Raw genomic sequence first — 22848 nt, 5'->3', positions numbered from 1 at the left:
CTGGGTCGGTATGACCAACAGGTCAAAACAAGCTCAAAACAAAGTGCCCTGATTGGTGTTGACATGTTACGTTTTTATACACACATAAACCAAAAGGAACGACAGATTTATCATAATGTAGTGGAGTAAAAAGTGAGATATTTGACTTTGAAATGTAGTGGAGTGAAAATAAAAAGCCGCCCAAAATGTAAATACTTCAGTAAAGTACAGATACACAAAAAACTACTCAAGTACAGTAATAAATTACATTTACTTTATTACTGTCCACCACTGTTAAATATGAACTGCTTTAAAACTCCCATATGCAAAACAGGTGAGAAAGCCACACCCCTGCCTCTATATAAACAGCACTCCATATCAGTGCAGGGCCTTGTTTAAACATAGCTGAGGCTGATTGTAGCTCAGTGCTCCAATCTACACTTTCTACAACAAACAAACTTGCTCATGTGTGTGTCTCTCTCAACACACACTGCTACTCAACCAACGTAGTTAGCAAGTCCCAGCTATGACAGTTCAGTTTGTAACGATGGTTTTTCTAATCCAGTGTCCAAACCAGTCTGCCTACTGAATTACACTGCATTACCTTTAGAGTTAAGCCATCAGAGTAATGCACACTCCTGGTAAAACACTTCAAATGCAGCTAAGAGGCTGAGACTCATCTAGAAGTGCTCAGCCGACAAAAGAGAAAACGTCACAGACGGAGCGCACCGCTGTTCCTATTGTCAAATTGTTTATGTTAAATATAATCAGATATCTGGTTCACCTGCAGACATATTTGTTCTTGGTTTTGAGTTGATGTCAATCCCATAATGCCAGACTTCTCGTCAGGCCTTTATTTGAATTTACAATAACATGCTGTAATACGTGATACCTACTGTAGAATTACAATAAAGGCCCATGATGCAGTGCGTTTAGCATGTAGTTTATAATAAAAGTACAGTGGAAAGAATTTAGAATATGCTATTGGAATTTATTACTATAAAATTAGTATCTACACTGTATTTTTAAGTAACTACTATGAATTATTCAGTATCTACTATGAATTATTCAGTATCTACAAGGAATTATTCAGTAACTACTATGAATTAGTCAGTAACTACTATGAATTATTCAGTATCTACTAGAAATTATTCAGTATCTACTTTGAATTATTCAGGATCTACTATGAATTATTCAGTAACTACTATGAATTATTCAGTAACTACTATGAATTATTCAGTATCTACTATGAATTATTCAGTAACTACTATGAATTATTCAGGATCTACTATGAATTATTCAGTAACTACTATGAATTATTCAGGATCTACTATGAATTATTCAGTATGTACTATAAATTATTCAGTATCTACCGTGAATTATTCAGTATCTACTATAAATTATTCAGGATATACTATGAATTATTCAGTATCTACTATGAATTATTCAGGATTTACTATGAATTATTCAGTATCTACTGTAAATTATTCAGGATATACTATGAATTATTCAGTATCTACTATAAATTATTCAGGCTTTACTATGAATTATTCAGTATCTACTATAAATTATTCAGGATATACTATGAATTATTCAGTATCTACTATGAATTATTCAGTATCTACTATAAATTATTCAGGATTTACTATGAATTATTCGGTAAATATTATATAAATAATAAGTAATGAGTAAACACTCTCAAAACGTGTTAAAACAACACATCGTGTTTTAATTTTAGACACGTCTCTGGGTTAAAGTTACGTTTAACAAAGCCAGTGTGTTGCTGTGTTTTGTTATCTGTGGCTGAGATATGCTGTGGTTTTGAGGCCTGAATCTAAATGGGTAAAGAAAAGAAGGAAATCTTCTGCCTGTTAAAAGAGAAAAATAATACAAAATGTGTTGTTAATTGTTGTTTTGGAGAGAAAACATGAAAAAGAGTTCAAGAGTGACCTAAAAACTCTGAGTGTGATTTAGTGCATCAGCAGAGAACTGTTTCTTTAGAACAGAGAGGACAGAGAGGTGCAGACGGGGGTGGACGTGTTGTTTCTCTTAGCGGTTTAGTCTAAAAGGTTTCCTCGTTCAGTATGCAGGTCCTGCTCCTGCTCGCTCTGGCCTCTGCTGTCGCCAAAACTGGTAAGAATTTGAAGTTTATTATTTTATTATTTCATTTTATTTTTATTTTACTGGTTTGATTGTATTCCTGGCGTCAGTATTACAGATATACTCTGATAGACAGTCTGTCGAGTTCAGTCACAGAGTAGTTTTGGTGTGAAATGTGAAGGTGCCAGTAAACTAATGGAGCTGGTCTCACCGCCGGACACAGTGAGACCAAAAGACCAAAACAGTGTCGCAGGAACCGTGGATTTAGGGTGTTCATATTTACAGTGTCTTCCAGAATTGTTGACACCCTTGCTAAAGATTATGAATTATGAAATGGTTATGAGAATATGAATGAAATCTGACCTTTCAGTGATGTCAGTTATTCAAAGAAAACGAGGACAATGATCAATAACAAAAACAAATTTTTTATCCAAATGCTGATTTTTTTGGGGAAAAAAATTTGTTTGGATGTCAACCCTTAAAATTCCAGGCTTATCACATACTAGGCTTGTTATTTAATAACTACAGGGACTTCAATGCAAACTGGCTGAGCTATTCAGAGGTTAAAGAAGTGTGTCATTTTTGTTTGAATGTTGATTTTAAAGAAAACATTTTCATTTGAATGTTGATTTCATACAAAACGGTTTTGTTTGAATGTTGATTTTGGACAAAATGGTTTATTTGTTGTTTGAATAAAAATGGTTTTGTTTGAATGTTGATTTCAAACAAAATGGTTTTGTTTGTTGATTCTGAATAAAATGGTTTTGTTTGAATATTGAACTTGAACAAAAATGATTTTGTTTGGATGTTGATTCCAAACAAAATGGTTTTGTTTGAATGTTGACTTTGAATAAAATGGTTTTGTTTGAATATTGAATTTGAACAAAAATGATTTTGTTTGGATGTTGATTCCAAACAAAATGGTTTTGTTTGATTGTTGATTTAGAACAAAATGCTTTTGTTTGTTGATTTTGGACAGAACATTTGTTTGAATGTAAAAAACATTTTTATACTGATTCTCTGAATTCACAGTGCTCTCTGGAAGAGTGATTCAGTTCCCATCTTTGGTGCAAGTGCGGTCAGGAGACCCGGTGAGAATGTCCTGCCGGCTGGACGGAGTGAAGGCCTACTGCTACACTGTGGCCTGGATGAGGGTCAATCCTGACACGGGGATGCTGGTCATCAATAAGGACGCTGTCGGACCGCTCTGGAATAAAAACCACTCACAGGACACAGAGTGTCCAGTGGTTATTCAGAATGCAACTGCTGAGGATTCTGGGACGTATTACTGTGCCGTGACAGACAGACAGAAAATCTACATCGGTAACGGCTCAGTTGTGCTGGTTCAGGGTGAGAGTGCAGATCTAAACCTCTTTAGAGAACCAAAAGCTTTACAAATACAGTCTTAAGCCCAGGTTACACACTACACGACTTTAACCCTGACCGTAGTCCTGATTCTCAATCTGTCTGAGTCTGGGCCAGTAGGAGATCTTTGATTTGGTCAGCTCTACTCTGAGCATGATCTAGTAGTGTAAACTAGTCAGTGACTCAGTCTGAACGGACTCCTCCAACAGCCAATGAAAACTGAGAGCACAAAGACAAAGAAATAAACATAGCAAAGTATTTTAATGAGCTGAGATTAAGGCACAATTGAGCACATGTACATGTAAAACTCTAAAAACATCAACACTTATCACATCTTTACATCCACGACCCTCAGAGCCAGTCCTGGCTTCCCTGGAGCCCTAAGCAAAATTCTATAAAGGGATCCTCGTACACTGTTAGAAATAAAGGTTCTGTTCAGGTACATTTTTAGTCCATCAAGGTACAAACAATGTAAATGTTCCCACAAAGGTACAACAGTGGTTTTAAGGTCTGATTGTGAACCTTAAATAAGTTTTTCCAGGCGAAAAGTTCGTATTTGTACCTTTTCATAACCGAATGTTTTAAAACAGAACAGTAAAATAAAAGCCTGGAGGCGAGACGGGGTGTGTGGAGTCAGTACAGCTTAGAACATATCATTTCAGTGGATTATGGTTCAGTTATGTTCCCTGACTAAAGGTACTGAGACGGACCCATGAGGGTCCCAACCTAGTGACAAGAGGGGAACTGACCCAGTCACAGTTTACTACCTTTATTTCTGAGAGTGTAGCTGACCTGTGAGCCATGTAAACCAATTGCAGTTGCCACACAGTCACACCTGACACCCCAGGGCTCCCACTATAGTCCTCCCTCCTTTACAACAGTTTGCTCCATCTGTCAGTCTAAGAATAACTAGACCTGTATAGAACAGAACAAGGTAAAAATAAACAATATGTAAAAGATAATTCTATTATTCATTTTATCAGCTGCATCAGGCCCACTCAGACTCCCCTTGGTTTCCTTTTATACATTTTCAGTTATAAAATATTAGTTATACTCTGGCTTGGCTGTATATTTGATGATTATTATTCACTGAGAGATGTTCATGCATGCTGCCCAGTATGTCCAGCTAATCAACATTTTAATTTCCTTATTTAATCAACAGTTAATGTCAATTCATGCTTATCATTCTGCATTAGTCAGAGCTGTAGCTAAACCTTGACAGAGACTAGATCATCACTGTCTTGTTTTAAAATGATGAGCTCTTATGACGAGTGAGCCATCACGCCCAGATACTTTCTGGACTGGACTGGACTCCACAATGGGCTGCTGCAGCAAAGTGTGATGACGCAGATGAACACATGTTTACATGCGACACAGTTATAGACAATTAAATACGTTTACCTGTTGCTTCTTTACTATGTCAGTGCAAACGGCAATAAAAACAGCAGCAGCAGTGAGACGCTTGTTTATTTATGTCTCCTCATAAAGGGAGAGTGAGTGTCCAGTGAGTTTCGAGAGTTCGGTGAGTTCAGTCCAGCAACAACTTCAAAGTCATTCAGTGTGTGATCCCCAATAATTCAATCATCCAAAGTGTAAGACACCCAGTCTTTCTAATCTTTCAGGACTTCAAAAGTCGTGTAGTGTATCAAAGGCTTTGTGCATAAGTCTGCACACCCCCGCTCAAATTCCGTGCTGTTGTTGATTTTCTAAGTGAAAATAAGTTAAATTATTAATAAACCGTATTATTTTTTAAAAAAATAATATTCTTTCTCCCCTTTACGCTGTATACTCTTCTCTCTAATCACTCCCTGTCAAAATGTATATAGTTGTTGGAATTTAATAATTGCATAAAGTGAAACGAAAAGAGACAGCAGTAAGAGTCTGTTCAGACGACGAGAACTATTGTGATTTCTATTAATCCTATTTACATTGTGTCTATTATTATTGTTTATGTCTGTAAGTGTGGACTCTTTCTGACTGTCTTATTAAATAAAGAATATAGAAAAAGAAAGAAAAAAGAAAAAAGTGAACACGTCCTCTACAGAGAACACGCTTCTGCACATTTAAATGCACAATTACTGTTTATTTGCCCAATTTAACGCGTTTGGGATTTTATGTTCTTATTTTTTCCCCAATATGTTGAACTCAGCTAATAAATTGAAATTGTGCACTAAAATTTGCAGAAAAATGCCAAATTTAAGTGTGTTCTCTGTAGAAGATGTGTAAACTTATTTACACTCAGAAAATCAACAAAACATGGAATACATATGAATTGACTGGGGTGTTTAAACTTTTGCACATGACTTTAAGTAATCAGAACACATTTTTACAATGTATTAATAATAATGCTACTACTACAAAGGCTACAACTACTACTACTAATAATAACAGTCATTTAAAATTGTATTGTGATAGTCATGATTTTACATTTTATAGTAAAAATTATACAATAATTAAATAATAGAATGATAATACAATTTAAAGTGCCCAGTAGCCTTTAAATGGTCCTGTTCTTTGTCCACTTTTTGTTGAAAACCTATTACTCCTTTGTCTGTGCAGCTCACAGCTCAGCAGCACCCTCTGTTGAGGTTCTCCGGTTCTCCAGCAGCTCCAGTTGTGGCTCTGCAGTTCCTGTGCAGTGTGTGGTTAAAGGTGTGGTCCCGTCACAGGTGGAGGTGTACTGGACAATCGGTGATAGACGAGAGCGTGGTCAGACGGAGACTGTGAGGGCTAAAGGTGAAGTGTACACCGTGAGCCGGACGCTGCTGAGGTCAGAGGAGTGTGAGAGAGGAGATGAGTGCGCTTGTGTGGTGGAGCATGAAGGACAGTCTGTCACCAAAACACTGGAACCAAACGGTAAACATGGAGTCACCAGTTCTACCATCAGAAAATCAAGAAACAAAATCAGAAAATTCTATATAATAAGCTTTATTTACAGAGCACTGCTCAGTTCAGTAGTAAAACATTTTATTTGAGATAAAATGTTACAGTTCAAATCAAATCAAAGCAAACAAAAACACAGACACCTACTTTTTAAGCAAATTTAAAGATTTCTGCATTGAGTATTGAAATATAATGAAAAACGGCATATCTTCACAATAAAAAGGGAAAATTTCTAATACTTTTGATTTTTTTAGAATATAGAAAGAGGGAGTTTCTGGCTATTTAGGCATTTACATTTTTATTTCAACATTACTGGGTCCAATAGTGTAGGGGGGCTCGCAATGATCCCACCCACAGAAAATAGATACTGACACAATTGTAGAGCTGTGACTCACAGAATGATCCAGTCCCTTAGTAAACTAGGCCACTTACACCACTTATCACGATCTTCCACTCTGTGTGTTGCTGAATCTGTCTGATGGTACAGCATCGTCAAAGAGAATCAGGGTTATTACAGTTCACTTAAACTATCACTAAAAAAAAACTAGCACTGAACAAAAGTGCTCATTAACTGCAATAAAAAATAAATATCACCCTTAAAAAAAACCCCAAAATAAACGATAATGTTCATGGCAAAACTAACTAAAACAAAACAGAATAACTTAGAAATATACTTCAGTTTTCAGTGTGTGAATGAGAGTTTAGAGGTGGAGCTCTTCTGTGTTTGGTCTTTATGGAAAGCTGGAGATGAGCTGAGCTCAGTCAACTGCTGTGTCAGTTTTACTCTACCCTCATCAAATACCTGCTATCACAGCATTTATCATGATACAAAAAAAAACAAAACTAAAACTATTCATTTTCAGACAACACACACAAAACTAAAACTGAAATGCACCTTTAAAATGAAATCAAAAAACCAAAATGAAAAGCTAAATAAAAACAAAAACTAATGAGTTTTAAAACTACAATAACCATGATGAGAACAGTAAAGGGCCTGAAACGGAGCCTTGTGGGACACCGTAATGCACTCTTTTAGCTTCTGAAAACTCTCAATTTACACTAACAGATCGTAGCAGTTTGTCAAATAAAATCAAGCCAAAGTGAGAACTCTTCGAAACACACTGTGTTTTCAAGCCTGTCCATTAAAATACCATGGTCAACAGTATCAAATAAAGTGAAGACTAAATATTAAGCATTCAGTTGTTACCATCATCCGCCTTTTCCATCATAATCACAGGCGATTAAAAGAAATGAAGGTTTTCAGTCATCACGGTCATTAAACCATCTAGTTGTAGATGTGGATTTTAAAATAAATGATGATTTTAATCATTTTACCCCATTAAAAGGTTAGATTTTATGTTCAGGGCGGCACGGTGGCGCAGTGGGTAGCGCTGTCGCCTCACAGCAAGAATGGCCTGGGTTCGATTCCCGGCTGGGTGACCAGGGTCGTTTCTGTGTGGAGTTTGCATGTTCTCCCTGTGTCTGTGTGGGTTTCCTCCGGGTACTCCGGTTTCCTCCCACAGTCCAAAAACATGCAGTCAGGTCAATTGGACGTGCTAAATTGCCCCTAGGTGTGAGTGAGTGTGTGGATGTATATGTCTGTTTGTCTGCCCTGCGATGGACTGGGGACCTGTCCAGGGTGTATCCTGCCTTCCGCCCGATGACAGCTGGGATAGGCTCCAGCACCCCACCGCGACCCAGAAGGATAAGCGGTTTAGATGGATGGATGGATGGATGGATTTTATGTTCATTTTGTCATTCTGAAGAGCGCGGTAGTTACAAACAAATAAGTGTGTAAATCAAGCAAACAAATGTCTTGCAAAATTTCTCCATTCTGTCATCTCTGTGTCACTGTCAGTACGTACTGTATTTATAGGTTATAGGTTGTTAATGCCTCCAGATGCAGTTACGTCAGGATCGTCAGTGGTTCTGATTGGGTCTCTCTCTCTCAGGTCTCCAGGAGAGCTGTTATGCTGCTGTTGGTCTACACAGAGCTTTAGCGCTCACCACCTCTCTCCTGCTCTTCATTACTGCTGTCACAGCGGTGTCGACGTGCTCCACCACACAGGAGAACATCAAGTAGAAACACATGACAGAATGTCTATTCAGAGCTACAGTTCTGTGCAAAAGATCCATGTTTTTGTTGATTTTCTGAGTGTAAATAAGTTATACATCCTCTACAGAGACACACTAATGCACAGTTTAATACACAATTACTGTTTATTTGCTGAATTTAACATATTTAACATAAAATGTGGCCTGTGAAAAAGTTATAGCACATTTTAAATTTTAAGTTTTACTTTTTCTCAATATGTTAAGCATGAAGATACACATGATGTCAACTAGCACTGGCAACAGTAAGGAGTAAAATATATTGTTGCTGTCTGAAGAAAATTATGTATATCCAAAATATAACTATATATATATATATATATATATATATATATATATATATATATATATATATATATGTCGTTGTTGTCGGACCAAAACCTTGTATTTCCAAAATGGTAACTTTACAGGAGAAGAAAAAAACATACTTTACTTTTAATGTAAGTCAATGGAACCAGACTTTTTTCCAAGTCATTTTTGGCCACTTCTTTTCGTCCATTCATCATGAAAATTACACACAATGTAAAGGACAACAGGAACTTTCTAATTATGTCAAAAACTGAAAAATACCAAAAATGGAGATATGAGGTTTTGTCCCGACAGCAGCGACTTATATATGCACACATACACACTATTTACAACACAAAAAATGAAAAAGTGCTCTTAAAACTCTAAAATATTGTAAATACAGCAACACATTTTTTATATGTTAAACTCAGCAAATAGATAGAAATTGTGCACTAAAATATGCAGAAAAATGTCATATTTTAGTGTGTTCCCTGTAGATGATGTGTGAACTTTGTTTTCAATTAGAAAATCAACAACACATAATGTAACTGGAGGTGTTCAGACTTGATCGTACCTCTACCACAGTCACAAACGTTCTCAGCCTTGCCCATCATCTTTAATAAAGTCATACAGAACTGTGAGGAGTGTCTGTTTTATGGTTCTGAATTAAATTTGAATTATGAACAGTAAGAGCTCATGCTTCATTTCAGTTCACATTTTATCCATTTATTCATTCAGAAATTATTAGAAACAGGCTAACATTTTATAATCATCATATCATTTCATAATTCAAATATTTTGAGCACTGAATTTTTAGACCGAGTTTGGGCCGAAATGTCTGCCCACTGTAGCTGCATGTCTAAAAATAATTTATTCTCCTGCACTGTATTCCAGCAGTGTTGACGTGTGAATGTCAACATGTGAAACTGATGTTTGTCACTTGTAAAAATCTTTACATTTAGTTGTATTAGTTGTATACATTTAGTTGTATTAAGGTTCTGCCCTGCGATGGACTGGCGACCTGTCCAGGGTGTATCCTGCCGTCCGTCCAATGACAGCTGGGATAGGCTCCAGCACCCCACCGCGACCCAGAAGGATAAGCGGTTTAGAAGATGTATGTATGTATGTATGTATTAAGGTTTGCATGTACAGTCAATTGTTAAAACAGAAAGAAGGACAAGAATGTAACAAATCATGAGAACAAGCATGAATATGAAAGGTAATGGTGAGATTCAGAAATAAGACAAAATTAGATAAAAACATAAGCAATCAAAAGTTATATCAAATATAATGTAAATCAAAGCAAGACAGAACATGCGGACAGCTAAAACAGAAGATGGAGTTGTTTAGTTCACCACATGAAAGATAGCGACACTGATCTTTCACTTCTTTTATCATTTTGGTGCATGAACACATAACCACTGCTGTAATAATATTAAGAAAAATGTGAGTTATTCAGTCAGAAGACCCGACAGTTTACACTAAACAAGAATACTCCACCACCTGCAAGAAAAAAAAAAAAATTGATAACTTCATTAATGCTGTTTATGGAGCATTAGTTAATACATCTGCTTCATATTCTGTCCACTCACCGTCCAGGACGATCTCTCTGCATTAGGGTTAAGTGTGTCTTCTTCCCCTGTGGTGGGAAGGACTTGATTGAGTACCATAATTATAATATTAATAAAAAAATACAGACATTAAGTGTGTGTGAGAAGTTGTTACCCTGTTGCTCGTCCTCAGTGTCTCCATCACAGTATCTGAAATGATGTGCGGTATTAAACAGACAGACTTCTCAAAACACTTCAGTCATAATACTACATTATGCTCATATGTATTATGTTATTTACTGATGAGCTAAAACATTATGAGCGCTCACAGATGAAGCGAATAACACTGATTATCTCATAATGACGGTGCATGTGAAGGTCTTGGAGATATTAGACCAGGGGTCGCAACCCTAATGTTAAGAAGAGCCATTTTGTCCTTTTAACAAAAATCAAACTACCTTAGGAGCCACCTTGGCTGTAAATATGTCTCAGTATGTGCTGATGAACTAGTACAGGATAAAAATATTGACAAAAACACAGACTTACTTTGCTCTGCTTTAAGCTTTAGCTCAGCTATAGCTGCTTTTCTCGCATCTCCAGCAGGAAACTTTTCCACGAAAGTAGAACAGTTTGTTGTAAAATGTCTTTCAATGTTTGATTTTTAAGAGGCTGAAGTCGCTTCTCATTCGCCAGCTTCTTGTTCTTATTTTCCCGTTCCACCTTAAATGTAACTGCTGCATCATTTATGATGGAACGGGAGAATTTGAACAAGGAGCTGGCGAACAAGAGACTGACTTCAGCTTCACGAGTTTTAGTGTTTGTCAGTTTCTCGTTGCAGATGAAACGTATCAGGAAACCAGCTGGAGTGATTATAAACACAAATAAGTTCATTCATCTCCAAACTATTAACGTTCGTCTTAAATCTCTCTCTTTGCTGTTTCGTTAGCTATTACCAAGGTGAGGCTGTTGTTTGTGTTGTTATGGTGACCAGCAGTCTGTGCTGATCTTCAGGGTTAAAGGGTGAATCAGCAGTTCTACATTAACTCCAGAGTTTAAGACCATTTATTGTTAAACTGTGTTGAACGACCAGCAGAGCTTTATTTTACTGTAAAGGAGGATTTTTTTATTTTTACCTAAGAATCTAATTCTGCTGTGGAGCCACTTGAGTGGCGTCCAGAAAACTGGGTCAGAGCATCTCCGAAATGGCAAAGCTTGTGGGGTACTCCCAGTCTGTAGTGGTGAGTACCTATCGACAGCAGTCCAGGGAGGGACAAACCACAAACCGGCAACAGGGTGTTGGGCACTCATCCATGTGTGAGGGTGATGAAGGCACAAATCACAGAAATGTTCAACCCCTTAAATGTTTTTATTACACACTTCTATAACCTAAGAAAAGCCCAACCAGTTCACATTGCAGTCCCTGTAGTTGAATAATAAGCCTTAGTATGTAATAAGCCTCGGATTTTGGGGGGTTAATGATGGTTAGAAGGGAGTGCATCGCAACACACAGTGCATCACTCTATTGCGTATGGAGTTGCATAACTGGTCCGAGTGCCCATGCAGACCACTGACCAATCCACAGCGGCTCCACCTCACAACTTACAGGACTTAAAGGACTTAAAATCTTGGCACCAGATACCACAGAGTTGGAGTAGAGAGTCCATAACTTGGCAAGTCAAGATGTTTTGAGGGCCATATTAGGCAGGTTGTCATAATGTTTTAGCTCATAGGTGTATGTTACTCTGTGCAACTGGATCCACACATTTGTATATAGATTAGACTGAATAAACCACAAACCCTTCAGCTGCAGCGTCTTTCTGCCTCTCTACGAGAAAAGGAAAAAAGACTGATCTGAGATAAGAGCAGCAGCCTGTAAACCACTGCAGTATGGTTTAATTTTAATGTTTAATTTATGAAATATTGCCACAGCTTTGAAATACAAATGTTTATGTTCACCTCTGCATAAACAAACAGCGACAGTGACGGCGGCAGTGATGGTGAGGAACCCAATGCCCAGGTACAGCAGCCAGGAGCACATGCCAGCATCATTAGCTGATAGTGACAATGAAATAGTAGCATTGTTTGTTTAGAAATTAATAATAATAATAATAATAATAATAATAATAATCTTTATCCATATAGCACTTTACTTGCCGGTGGCAATGCTTAACAGTAAAACAATAAATCGAGTACTAATTTAAAATCATAAAAAATGACAAATCAAATTAAAAGATAAACACCAAGAGACATAGAGTTTTAATGAAGCGCTAATTTAAAGATGTACGTTTTTTTTTAGATGTTTATTAAAAGTGAGCTCTGAGCTTGACTGTCTAATAAAAGGTGAACTGAGCTCCACAGTTTAGAAGCAGAATAACTGAACGAGTCTCTCCATGTTTTCTGTATTTTACAGAAGGTGTTCAGGTTCAGAAGGTCAGTATCTGCAGATCTAAGATCATAAACAGACAGACATTCTGGAGCTTTAAGGTCATTTAGAGCCTTAAAAACCAGGAGCAGAGCTTTAAAATCTCTCTAAAAGATCCAGGCAGCCAGTGCAGCTCTTTCAAAACGGGAGTGATATGATCTCTAGGATTTGTCTTTGTTTTGGATGCTGCCACGTTTTGTATGAGTTGTAGAGAATGTATTGTTTTATATGTCTTACATAGACCAGAGATAGATAGATTGGCTGAATAAAAATGTATATCTACAATCAAATGCATAAATAAATACAAAATGAACCAGCTGATAAAAAATAATAAATGAATAAATATACATGAGTGGTGGATTAATCAAGTTACCCTTTACATTAGACATATGTGAGAAGGTCAGATGGTCTCTTACCTCCAGGTACCAGAGTTCTGGAGATATTTGTGCCATCAAACATGGCGAGGCACTCAATCTGAGCAGCTTCTGTCCACTCCTCCTCAGAAAGCGTGATGTGAGCTCGAGTGTGTTCCAGAGCCGAGTCACTGTTCTCTGTCCAGCTCGATTCCGTCCATCCTGAGCGCTCACTGTGGTCAATGATCCAGACGACCTGGACCTGAGAGGGAACAGCACCCATCACCAAACACTGCAGGGGAACGGTGGGGCCGAACACGTCCAGAGGAGAATACATGATGATGGACGGACTCGGTGGATCAGGATCTGCAACAGACGGCAGTGTTAGTGCTCTGCTGGCTTCTGGTGGACACTACATACAGTCGTATGATTAGGTCACTGGTCAAACGACATGTTTTGTTGATTTCTTAAGTGTAGAAAAGTGAACACGTCCTCTACGGAGAACATATTTCTGCACATTATATGTATATATATATATATATATATATATATACATATATATATATATTCAGCATAAAATGTACAGATGTGTTCTCCGTATAAATATATATATATATATATATATATATATATATATATATATATATATATGTATGTTAACCTCAAATAAGTAGAAACAATTTGCAGAAAATGTCATATTTAAGTATGCTCTCTGTATAGGACATTAAATACACTGTTTGACCAGTGTGTTCAAACTTATTTACTATTTTAGTATTAATGAAGATAAAATACTCATTAACTAGTAACTATACCAGTCAGTAGCATGGGCTGATATTATATATTTTAAATGTGAATTTCTCATGTTTTTCTAAAAAAAAAAAAAAACTAAAAACATACATATTCACATGTCACTGTTGTCGGAACAAAACCTCGTATCCTCAAAATGGTAACTTTACAGGAGAAGGAAAAAACATCCTTTACTTTTAATGTAAGTCAATGGAACCAGAATTTTTGCTAAGTCATTTTGGGCCGTTTCTATTGGTCCAATCATCATGAAATTTACACACAATATAAAGAACAACTGGTATTTTCAAAATATACAAAAAATGAAAAACAAAAAAAAAAATGAGATACGAGGTTTTCTTCCTACAGCAGCGATATCCAGTTAGTAGTGGGCAGTGAGGCGTGTCTGTATGTCACTGCTTTCTGCTTTCTGTCCCTCAGATGGAGGAACACGGTTAACCAAAGCATGAAATTTTTGTGAACATGTTAAAATCCTGCTGTTTTTATTATCGCGTTTGAACACAACCATTTACACAAAAAAACTGAAGGGAAAAGTGTTTTTAAATCCTGAATAGACAATGTGGTGTAGACCCCATGTGTAAAATGAAATACGGTTAATGTCTCAGATCACTCACCGGTGACGATGACTCTGGTGCCATTTCCAACCAGAACTATTTTATTGTATAAACCTGTGCAGTGGTACATGCCCGAGTCCTGCAGGGTGGCTTTAGAGATGGTCAGAGTACAAACTTTAGTATCAGTTTGTTGCATGTGGAGTTCAGGTCTGATCTCTGCCAGTTGTCCAGTTCTTTTATTGACTTTATGCCAGGTTGTAGTTGTATAGCAATACTGAACCTGCAGCTCATGTATGCACTTTAATGTAAACGGTTCCCCAACAGAGACCTGCACAGTCCCAGGAGTCTGAGTCAGCACAGACGAGAGAGATGCTGCAAGGGAGAAAATAAATAAACAAATAAATATTTGTTTTTTAATTTTTGTAAATGAACAAATTGTTACTGCATTAGCATGTACACTGTACACTGCATGAGAGGCATATATTCAAATAAATATACTTAATTTGCGTCTATGATTTTATTTGTTTAGTAGGACTTAAAAATTACGCAGGTGAAACATTTTGCTTTTTTCTTTTATATATCTATATAACCAACAGACAAAAAAGGAAATGTTATTATAAACTACACTCTCAGAAATAAAGGTAGTAAACTGTCACTGGGGCAGTTCCCCTCTTGTCACTGGGGTGGAACCCTCAAGGGTCCATCTCAGTACCTTTAGTCAGGGAACATAACTGAACCATAATCCACTGAAATGATATGTTCTAAGCTGTACTGACTCCACACACCCCGTCTCGTCTCCAGGCTTTTATTTTACTGTTCTGTTTAAAACATTTGGTTATGAAAAGGTACAAATACGAACTTTTCACCTGGAAAAACTTATTTAAAGTTCACAATCAGACCTTAAAACCACTGTTGTACCTTTGAGAGAACATTTACATTGTTTGTACCTTGATGAATAAAACATGTACCTGAACAGAACCTTTATTTCTAACAATATATGACAAACCAAATCTTTCCAGAACAGTCTTGCGGGAAAAGATCTAGAACCCAAAAGTAAACTGGACTAGTTCTTAAGGAAACTCGTTTTAACCAGGGCTAACTCATATCCAGATGTTTACACAGGTGTCAAAACAATTTATAAGTCGTCGTATTTAGATTATTCCTCATTTAGTTTTTCTCTTCATGTATTTTCTTTCTTTGTGTATTTTGACAAAGTCTTTATAAAATCATGGTTTAGAGTATTTGGTGAGAAAATGTAGGCAAAAAGACTAAAGACTTACTTTTCAAAGTACAAGCACACCAGAACAGCAGCAGCCAGGGTCCCATGCTGAGCGTTTCAGAGAGTCAGAGATGCGAGTCTGTCTTATCTCAACCATCTAGAACTGCAGCATCACTGTTTCTGCGCTGAGAGCTGAAGGAGGCCGACCCTCTACAGCACATACGACTGAAGAGTCTGCTGGAGAATTTCCATCAGTGTGGTCTGATTAATGTATATTGTCACTGTCTCAAAAATTCTAAAACCTTGCAGAAAAAAGTAAAAACATTCTCAATTGGAAGTTAATGGACCAAGTGGTTTTGGAACATTCCTAAAGCTATTTCTAAAAATTAATTTTTTTAAAATCTGTAAAAAAAAAACAAAAAACAAACAATCTGAAAAACGACATACAATATTTTGTTCTCACTGCAACAACATGAAGAACCAGTCCAACATCGGCCAGCAGAAAAGACCGATAAGGAAAGGTCAAAAACAAACTTGGACCTCATAAAGGATTCTTTGGTATGGTATGTTATGGTAAGTTGTATTACGTTGTATTAACCTAAAAATGAAATGCTAATATTTAAATTGCAACTAAATAATTGTTGGCAATTGCGTTGGTAACAAATGAGATAATGCAATGGAAAAATAATGGTAACAAACTCTAAACTCCTGTAAATAAACTGTTAATTTTCCAGTTAATACAAAAATGTGAGTAATACTAAATAATGTGTTAATCATTGTAGCCCCTCCCCCCTTTAGACTGTTTTTTTACATTTGTATATTATTTTATATAGTGTCCAGCCCTCACAGCATAATATCTGCTCAATCAGTTCATCACTCCAATTCTTTTAACCTCTTCAAATCCCAGGCTAAGGCTTATTATTCAGTAACTACAGGGACTTCAATGCAAACTGTTTGAGCTATTTTTAGGTTATAGAATTGTGTAATAAAACTTTGGGCCTGTTGGTGGACCCTGACCATTTAAGGGGTTAAATCATTGTAGGGTTTTATCATATCAGAGTTATAACCCAAAACACTGATGTAGTTCTGCTGAAATGATGTGATATTGGTGCTGTAAAATACTAATTCACACATTTCTTAGTATCTTACCTCTTATGTATTTAAATGGTCAGGTGCAGTGTGATGTACACACTCAGTTATAGGCTGTAATTACAGTGAAACTAAATGCTATTAGAGCTGTAAAATAATAATAATTGTTCTATTATTTTTACATACGTTTCATCATCTACGGTACATAATATCATTAAAAGATTCAGAGAATCTGGAGAAATCTCTGTATGTAAGGGACAAGGCCGAAAACCAGTATTTGCTGGCCGTGATCTTTGGGTCCTCAGGCTGCACTGCATTAAAAACAGACGTGATTCTGCAGTGGAAATCACTGCATGGTTTGTGAAAACAGTTTGTCACTGTATCCACAAATTCAAGCTAAAACTCTAAAACGCAAAGAAGAAACCAAATATAAATAGGATCCAGAAACGCTGCCACCTTCTCTGGGCCTGAGCTCATTTAAAATGGACTGAGGGGAAGTGGAAAAGTGTCCTGAGGTCCAACGAATCAACATTTGAAATTCTTTTTCGAAATCATGGACACTGCATCCTCCGACCTAAAGACCTCTCAGCTTGTTATCAGTGCACAGTTCAAAAGCCTGTATTCATGATGGTATAGGGGTGCATTAGTGTGCATGGCATGAGTGATGTGCACATCTGTGAAGGCACCATTAATGCTGAACAATATGTACATGTTTTGGCAACATATGCTGCCGTCCAGACGACGTCTTTTTCAGGGAAGGCCTTGATTATTTCAGCAAGACAATGTAAAACCCCATTCTGCATGTATTACAACAGCATTGCTCTGTATTAAAAGAGTCCGGGTGCTAAACTGACCTGCCTGCAGGCCAGACCTGTCACCACTGATAACATTTGACGCATTATGAAATGAAAAATACTACAAAGGAGACCCCGAACTGATGAGCAGCTGAAATCCTATGTTAAGCAACAATGAGAAAACATTTCACTTTCAAAACTACAGCAGTGTCTCCTCAGTTCCCAAACACTTACAGAGTGTTGGTAAAAGAAGAGATGATGAAACACAGTGGTAAACAGGCCCCATTGCAACTTTTTTGGAGTGTGTTGTTGGCATTAAATTCAAAATGTGCATATATTTTTCAAAAAACAATAAAATTTCTCAGTTTCAACTTTTGATATGTTGTCTTTGTAGTATTTTTCTTTAAAAATATGGTTTACATGATTTGCACATCATTATATTCTATTTTTATTTACATTCTGCACAGAGTCCCAACTTTTTTGGAAATGGGGTTGTACATCATACCTGTTAAAAATATACTGTTACTCTATTATGAAGCACAGATTTACATAACCTTTTGGCATGTTTTCTGTTTCAAGGGTCAATCAACACTTTTGAGATTCATTGTATTAGAACTTCATTCCTGATGTTCTGCAGCATCTTCTACAGCTCTGTTCATCATACTGGTCATGTCTAACAGTCATTTACAGCCTTCATGTTAATCATTTGAAACTTGTTTAAAATGAATCCTAGAATCATTTTATCATGTTCTATCAACTAAACTAGTTTTACATTAACACTGATTTGAAACCTTTGAGGCTGTGTGAGCGTTTCTGTAGAGTCAGTTTGCAGTGTGATATTCTGATGTAGATGAATGTGTCAGGTTGGTGTGGACAGGAAGTGGTTGTTTTGGTGCTCCTTCGAGGGGCAGCTCTGAGTTTGTATTTGCAGCATGTTTATTGTCTTGTGGTTGGACGCAGCACCTGCACCTGCTATAGTGAAGTCCACTATTCATCTTGTCAGTGGAAAAAACTGCAGTTTAGAGAAAATCACACCTCAACCGCAGTTACCCCTCTATCACTTAACACCTTCAACTGCAGACTTATTACAGTTTAACCCCTTCGATGGCCAGGTCGCAGCGGCAGGTCCTAATTTGTACTGCACTTTTCTATAACCTAAGAGAGTTTGCACTGAAGTCCCTGTAGGTACTAAATAATAAGCCTTAGTATGTCATAACCCTGAGATCTTAAGGGGTTAAGAGAATAACTATTGAAGACAGAGCAGAGTAGTTACTGCTGATCACTCAGAAGCCTCAACAGCTAAATCTAATATCAGGTGTTTCAGTCTTTACTGTGTCCACTCTTCACCTTTATTCCAGCTTCCATCCTTTTAGGAGACTCACTTTCAGTTCCTCAAAGAATCTGCAGACACACCTCCAAAGCTCAGTCTTAGAAGCTGGTTGATCATTTTCTGAAGTAATCAAACACATTCAGTGGTGTTGAGGTCTGGACTCTGGGGCGGTCAGTCCATTGTTCAGCTTCTTTGTTTGATGTGTCCGTCTCCTTTTCTCAGTGAGGTTCTTCTTGACAGCTACACATCGTTTCAGACCCATAGTGCTGAGTCGTCTTCTCACAGTGCCGTTTATCTGTTGGGGACAGTGTTGGTCTTCTACTGTGTCTTGCATGGTGTCCCATTTTCAACCCCAGTATTTACATTTGACTTTCTCCTTCCTTATGAAAATGTATTATCTTATGTCTTATCTAATGTAATGAGTGTCTAAGTATGAATTTAATGTAATATAATTTAGTGTCATTTAAATTCAGTAATATCATAAGAATAAAACCAATTGAAACACACATACTAAAAACACGTGTCCAGTTAAAGACAACACACTGTGTTACTTATATATATATATGCACTTCTATAACCTCAGAGAGTTTGCACTGAAGTCCCTGTAGGTACCAAATAAAAGGCCTTAGCCTGTAATAACCTTGAGATTTTAAGGGGTTTAAGAGAATAACTATTAAAATGGTTTAAAGTACAAATATGAAATAGTTGTGCTGTTAAATAACATAAATCTGAGAGTAAATCTGATACGACAGTGTGGTTTAGGACATCAGCACAGAACTGTTTCTTAAAAACAGAGAGAACAGAGAGGAACAGGTGGGGGTGTTCTTTCTCCTCTTTTTACTCGTTCGGTATGCAGGTCTTGTTGCTAGCTCTGGCCTCTGCTATCAGCAAAATAGGTATGCATTCAAAAAATGTAATATATATATATGTAAATGTGTGTATATATATATATATGCATGTACAGTTTATGATGTAAAATGCTTGTTGTCCTTTATATTATGTGTACATTTCATGATGAATGGACCAAAAGAAACAGCCCAAAATGACTTGGGAAAAAGTCTGGTTACACTGACTTACATTAAAAGTAAAGCATGTTTTTTTAGTTATCATGTACATATATGTACACACACACACAAACAAACACACACATATGTGCATATATGTATGTACATATATATACTCTCACACACACACACACACACACACACACATACATACATACATACACTCATACTTCGAAATCTTCATGATAAAAGCGAAGTCTTCACATCATTACTTCCATTCAACTATATCCTCATTGGAGCTGGATGTGATCTATTAACTTTAACTAAAGATAAATCTAAATAAAGGATATCTAAAAAGGATTTCAACCAGTGTGTAAGTGCCAGACAGTGAGGTGGAAGTCAGCTCTGAACAATCATTTTTTAGCAGCTGTCAGGCCTGGCAAGCATGATTTGTGTCCTGTCTTTGCAATATGAGAGAGCTGTCAAGATGCAGAGACTGGCTTATTGAGAAATCCATTTCAATTGACCCCTTAAATGGCCAGGGCCCACCGGCGAGCTTCATCAGTTTGCATTAAAGTCCCTGTAGTTACTGAATAATAAGCCTTAGTATATAATAAGCCTGGGATTTTAAGGAGTTAATAAAGAGATCATTTCAATCACCTTATTACAAAACCATTAACACCTCTGGATAATTCCAGAATGAATGCATGAATGTGCCCTGGAAATTACATTTTAATACTTGGTTGCAAATGCTTTGCAGTCAGTGACTGCCTGAAATCTGAAACCCATAGACATCACCAAGCGCTGAGTTTCTTACCTGGTGATGTTCTATGGAAGCTCCTGCGTGTTCTTGGGGTGTTTTACCTTCAGTGAATTACCTGCACACTCGATAGGACTGAGGTCAGGTGACTGATTTGGCCACTACAGGAAATTCCACTTCTTTAGATTAAAAAATCTAGGGTCTTTTGCGGTCTGCTTCAGATCATTGATCATCTGCACAGTGAAGGACCAGCCAATGAGTTTTAAAGCATTTGGCTGAATCTAAGCAGATAATTCACCCTCAAGTAGTTCTGTTTTTGTTGCACAGTAAAACTGAATACCTATTGCGGCTCACAGCTCAGCAGCGCCCTCTGTTGAGGTTCTCCAGCAGCTCCAGTTGTGGATCTGCAATTCCTATACAGTGCGTGGTTAAAGGTGTAGTCAGATGGAGGTGTACTGGAAGATAGTCGTAAGATGAGAGTGTGATCAGATGGAGACTGTGAGGGGTAAAGGTGAAGTGTGAGCCAGACGCTGTTGAGGTCAGAGGAGTATGAGAGAGGAGAGGAGTGCGATTGTGTGGTGGACAATAAAGGACAGTCTATCACCAAAACACTAGAAACAACACGTAAATCTAGTCTGCCCAGAAAATCAGAAAAATCATTTTTAAAATGACCATGAAACGCTAATCATGTTATTGCATGTTATTCCACATGTCAAGCACAAGGCCCAAAGGCCAGCTATATATATATATATATATATATATATATATATATTTATATATATAGGAGACCTGAGAGAGAGAGAGACTCAATCAGAACCACTGACATTACTGCTGCCACAGCGGTGACATGCTCCACCACAGATAACATACATTATATAATATATAACACGATATACAGCAGACATACAAGATAAAAAGTTTGTTCAGAGTTATAGTTCAACCACAGAACAGTCTCTACCTCAGTAGGTCCACAAGTTCTTACCAATCAATCATCTTTATTAGAGTAATACAGAACTGTGAAGAATTCACATCATCATTATTGTTCTGAATTTGCTCATGTTTAATTTTTAAACAGGCTACATTTTGACCAGTTTAATCATGTATTGTTGTTTCATTAATTGTACATAAATTAGTCATATATAAAATAAAAATGTAAAATAACTTCATTTTAGGTCAAGTTTTGTTCACTTTCAAACAACATGAAACACTCATTTTGTTCAGGGGTCAAACCTCCCCTCACACTTCTGTAGCTGCAGGCATAAGACAAAATACAGTGGAAATGCTGCTGCACTGCTCCAAAGACTTCTGTAGATGTCAGTGTTTGCTGTGTTTGCTGAAATTTCATTTTGATGCTTGTTTTGTTAAGATCCACTTTTGATGTGAATTTCTTCTTTTATTGGTTTGCAAGAATATTTAATATTCGGCGGGTTTTATTACACACTTCTATAACCTAAGAACAGCTCCATTAGTTTGCACTGAAGTCCCTGTAGTTACTGAATAATAAGCCTTTGTATGAGATAAACCTGGATTGTTAGGGGTTCATTTTTATGTGAATATGCATGTGAAAGTAAAATATGACAAATACAGACAAACACGTATAATAAGGAATTGCACATATAAAGTAATAGATAACATACATACAGTAAAGAACATGCAGCAAACTGAATACGTCAATAAGGTGAGAAGTTTCTGTTCGTCGTCTTTGAGTGGGATACAGATGCTTTGCATTTTTACATTTCCAGTACAAGCAAATCATGTCAAGCGAAATGATCTTAAATATAGTCAATACATTTAGTATTTAGTAAAATTATCTCACTAAAGTTATCTAATTATATTGGCAGATAATTTTGCTTGTTTTCAGAAACATGCTTGAGGCAAGTATCCTGGTCTAGGGTCAACAGAAAATGAGAGTGGGCTGTCTCCCCAGACCTGCTGCCAGACCAAAACACTGGACACCACTGAAACCAGAAAATGGCAGGTTTCATTTCTCCAAAAGCTCAAACACAAAATGGGCTGAGGGCTTCAGGGACGAGCGTAAGACAAAATAACAACCAAAAGTACTTATTATTACCATTATAACTAAACCTGAAAGCAAAACAAAACAAAAATACAGAAAGTTAACCTATCAGAAGAAAAAGGGACAAAAAAACAAATAGTACTCATTCCCTGCTTCCCAAATGTTCACAAGGAGTTTCACAGGATTTAACAAAGATTCACGGCATTTACAAGTAAAGTTTAGCAA

The 22848-nt window shown here is 36.9% G+C and overlaps 2 protein-coding genes across 2 annotated transcripts; one reads left to right on the top strand and one right to left on the bottom strand.

Moving 5' to 3' along the window:
- The first annotated feature begins 1999 nt into the window (after positions 1–1999).
- On the top strand, positions 2000–8528 carry LOC118805003 (Ig heavy chain Mem5). The gene is made up of 4 exons (XM_036565602.1): positions 2000–2112; positions 3112–3429; positions 6004–6300; positions 8280–8528. Exons 1-4 carry the CDS (start codon positions 2064–2066, stop codon positions 8408–8410), a joined length of 795 nt encoding a protein of 264 aa, XP_036421495.1. The 5' UTR covers positions 2000–2063; the 3' UTR covers positions 8411–8528.
- Positions 8529–9499: 971 nt separating this feature from the next.
- On the bottom strand, positions 9500–15736 carry LOC118804847. Its single transcript, XM_036565469.1, has 6 exons — positions 15691–15736; positions 14471–14782; positions 13116–13418; positions 12234–12329; positions 12068–12102; positions 9500–9586 (listed from the first exon to the last, which is right to left on the bottom strand). The coding sequence occupies exons 1-6, from the start codon at positions 15734–15736 to the stop codon at positions 9500–9502; spliced, it is 879 nt and encodes a 292-aa protein (XP_036421362.1).
- Between the last annotated feature and the right edge of the window lie 7112 nt (positions 15737–22848).

Source organism: Colossoma macropomum, unplaced genomic scaffold (genome assembly GCF_904425465.1).
Source record: "Colossoma macropomum unplaced genomic scaffold, Colossoma_macropomum, whole genome shotgun sequence".
Taxonomy (NCBI): Eukaryota; Metazoa; Chordata; class Actinopteri; order Characiformes; family Serrasalmidae; genus Colossoma; species Colossoma macropomum.
The sequence above is the reverse complement of the archived record's forward strand: the minus strand, read 5'-3'. Positions and strand labels throughout refer to the sequence as shown.